At 38.5% G+C, this 3,760-nt stretch overlaps 1 protein-coding gene across 1 annotated transcript in view; it reads right to left on the reverse strand.

Moving 5' to 3' along the window:
• LOC114923259 (SUN domain-containing protein 3-like) overlaps positions 1–3,760 on the reverse strand; it is a 30,515-nt gene that overhangs the window by 8,776 nt on the left and 17,979 nt on the right. The window contains exons 10-11 of the mRNA XM_029285975.1: positions 2,482–2,639; positions 759–926 (exon numbers count right to left, since the gene is read on the reverse strand). Of these exons, the coding sequence (XP_029141808.1) occupies positions 759–926; positions 2,482–2,639 (326 nt within the window). The remainder of the gene's footprint in view (positions 1–758; positions 927–2,481; positions 2,640–3,760) is intronic.

Here is a 3,760-nt window from a genome sequence, read left to right on the forward strand (position 1 = left end):
AAAGTCTTCCCAATAGTCACCTTAATCCCATGGAGTAGGCAAAGTGACAATCTTTAAATGCATTCATATGGGAAGCAGAAAAGAAGCTGTTAGTCATTTTCTGAATTAAATAGACCAGGGAAAGTGAACCGATACCATTGGATAAGAGAAATTAATAAACTATTTAGGGTGGTAGAGTTGGGAAGACACTATTTTTTGTCTTAGAATCCGACAATTGGAATGGCCATTTAGCCCATTACTCCAATAATAATATATTATTATTATTATCTGGACTCTATTACTAGTTTGTCCAGCCTCTATTGATAGGTTGCCAATCCAAACTCTAGAGAAGTTGGCAGGGTATCATATGCTAATCCCTTCACAACGAGATTGTCAAAGGGAACAATAGCTTGCATATCCAAAATTAATGTATTCATTTTTTTATTAGATTTGTATCCCACTTTCATTTGTTATAATTTAAGGCATGTAGATAATGCTCCTGCCTGTTTTTCCCCAAAAACCTTGAGCGATGAATTGGCCTGAGAGAGAATGACTGGCCCAAACTCACTCAGCTGGCTTTTATGCAAAAGGGAGGACGAGAACTTGGAGCTCTGGTTTCCAATCCTTCACCTTAACCACTATGCCAGAGTGGCTCTATATCATATACTGTATCTGATTAATATCAAGGACGTAATAGCCTTAGTGCTTCCTAAATTAGAGCTCTTTTAATGCACCTTAGAAGAAAGATATAGGATAAGTTAAAGCAGTATTGTACTCACATAAATCAAGAAATCCTTTAACGCGCTTGTGATTCCTTCCGAAAAAGCTATTGCTTTAGAGATGTGCTGAACTGTAATGGCTGTGAGTTGGACTTTTTCAGGCAGTTTAATTACTGCTTGGCCCTCTGATCCTGAGAATGCCCAGCAGTTTCCAGGGTTAACATCCGGCTACAAACAGAAGGCAATTCACATAAATAAAATGTTCAACAGACACAGTCTGAATTCAAGTTCTGCAGGTTGATTTTATCTGTGAGTGCAATAACAACTGGGGTTTCTCCAGGAGTGTGGTGAAGTTTATTGTGCATGTGTGACAAAATTGCTCCTGATCTCTTAGCTATGTTTTCTTTGACTTATTAAGAGGTCAGATACACCAGCAAAGTAAACTATTACTTGGTAAATAGTGTTCTGTATTTAAACCAGAATAATATCCCAACAAGTATAAATTTTCCAATCCCATTCCTCCCTTTTGAATGAGGCATTCTCACTTTCTCATTCTCTGTCATTCTGTCTGTCTTTTAATCTCACTCAGGAGAAGAAGAGAATGGGCAAGAAAGGCACAGGATCTCACACTTTTATTTGCATCCCCCTAGAAAAGAAGGTAATGGATGAGGAACTGGGAAAATGGTTACATATGGCTGAGGAAAGTAGAAGATGAAAAGAACAGATAAAGGGGATGGATGGGATTAAGCACATTACAGGAGTATTCCTGGAAGATTGGCAGATTGTTACTAAAGATGGCATGCTCCCAAGCATTTATCATCAGCAGTCAATGCTTCAACAGCATCTAACTAAATATACAGGGAACCATTTTCTTCCATTCTGAAGCCCAATAATGAAGAATTCTATAGAAATGGAAGAGAATTCTTCTTTTGTTTCCCAATGTCTAGAAAGCATAAATAAGGAGAAGCAGTCCACCCTATAGCAATAGCAATAGTACCTAAATTTATATACCGCTCCACAGTGCTTTACAGCACTGTCTGCGCTGTTTGCAACATCAGCATATTGCCCCCAGCAATCTGGATCCTCATTTTACCAACCTTGGAAGGATGGAAGGCTGAATCAACCTTAAACTGGTCAGGATCGAACTCCTGGCAGTGAGCAGAGTTAGCCTGCAGTACTGCCTTCTAACCACTGCGCCACCACGGCTCTTGCCATCATTTAGAATGTTTTTAAAGACAGCAACATAAAACTTCACAAACAATTCCAGATATACATTCAGAAACAACATTCAGAGGAGAAAGGGAACATTTTGCACTTCTTTGGAATGTTCTATTTTTGAGCTGGAGAGTTTTGTGGCATCCCTCTCAGCCTGTACTAAACCAACCAAAATCATATCATTGTAATTTGTGAACACAGCCTTCGTGTAATGCAAGGAAATGCAACAGTTATATTTTCAAGTCAGAAGAAAATAAGCCTTGAGGAATTGCAGAAAAAGTTTAGCCATACACAAACGTGTGCATAAGAACATAAGAAGCTACACTGTGCTTTCCTTTACTGATTTCATAAAAAATTAAAATGAGGTCGGATTTTATCAACATTTTGATCTGGAATACAAGATCTCTATGAAATCCAAGGTCTAGATTGAAAAGTTAAAGAAAACATCCAGAAGAAAATAATGACATGTAGTTATGAGATAGAAGCTGGACTCAAAGGACAGTACTTTTTTTCTAGTTGAGAAATTGTACTCTTCCACTAAACTAATTACTTAATAGCAATACTGCACCTGTAAAATAGTTTCAGGGGGGTTGGCTGTGGAGATAAATGGAAACCAACAGTATTCCTGGTGCAAAAAATCGTAAGTCTTGGATGTCCTGTCTTTATCAATCGTGGCTCCTAGATAGACAGACAGATGATTATGTACCCTCAAGCTGTTTTCCATTTCTAGTGAGCACATAGATGTATTTTCTCATGAAGCTAGATGACAGATTTTTTTTTAAGGCTAGAATTAGTACAGAGTAAAATACAAAGAGATTTCTTATCAGAAATTACATTCATTCACATGTAATTTCCCAATATCAGTTCCTACATAGTCTCCATGTAGATAGACGATAGATTTTTATAAAGGTTAAAATATGTACAGAATAAAATATAAAGAAACTCCTCATCAGAAATTACATTCATTCACATGTAATTATCCAATAGCACCTTTTGGAGAGTTTAGCGTAGAGAGAGGAAAATCTGTCAGATATTATTTCAAGTCACTTTATTTTTTTTCCAAACTTCAATTCAGTTCTATTCCATTCTCATACCAGTCTGCTCAATGTGTCTATTTGCCCATAGTTCCTTCAATATATATGTTTATTTATTAAACAAATTTATACGGCTGCCCAACATTTACAGTCACTCCAGACAGCTTAAAACAGGGGTCCCCAACCCCTGGTCTGTGGACTTGTACCGGGACGTGACATGCCAGCAACCGGTCTGCACAAATAAGCAAAGCCCCATCTGTGGGATGCAGGCAGCACACAAAACCATGCACTCTCAGGTCTGTGGAAAAACATTTCTCCATGGAACTAGTCCCTGGTGCCCAAAAGGTTGGAAATCTCTGGCTTACAACATTAAAATATCACAGTGTAAAAACCCATTAACCCCCCCTTCCTTACCACAAACTGACATTAGCCACTTGGTTGGCTCCATATCAACCAGGTGTCCTCAGGCCTGCTGACAAAACCAAGTCTTCCAAAAAAAGTAACAAGGTGGAGGCCAATCTTAAAGAGAGCCCTTCTCCTTGGTCCCACAAGGTGACTAATAGATGGAACCGATGACATAATTTGCCTTCTGGTGGGCCAGAAAAATGTAACTGAGGAGAGGTTCTCCTTGTAGGGATTTAAATATGATCTCCAGCACCTTAGTTGCACCCAGAAGTTTGATAAGTTCCCTCAAAAGAGGTGATACATGCACAAATCTTGTCTTGTGCAAAACTATGTGGGCCATTGAATTTTGAATCAACTGAAACTTCTCAAGGGCAGCCCCATGTAGAGCACATTACAGTAGTCCAAATG

Source organism: Protobothrops mucrosquamatus, unplaced genomic scaffold, assembly GCF_001527695.2.
Source record: "Protobothrops mucrosquamatus isolate PMUCROS unplaced genomic scaffold, P.Mucros_1.0 scaffold2638, whole genome shotgun sequence".
In the NCBI taxonomy this organism is placed as follows: Eukaryota; Metazoa; Chordata; class Lepidosauria; order Squamata; family Viperidae; genus Protobothrops; species Protobothrops mucrosquamatus.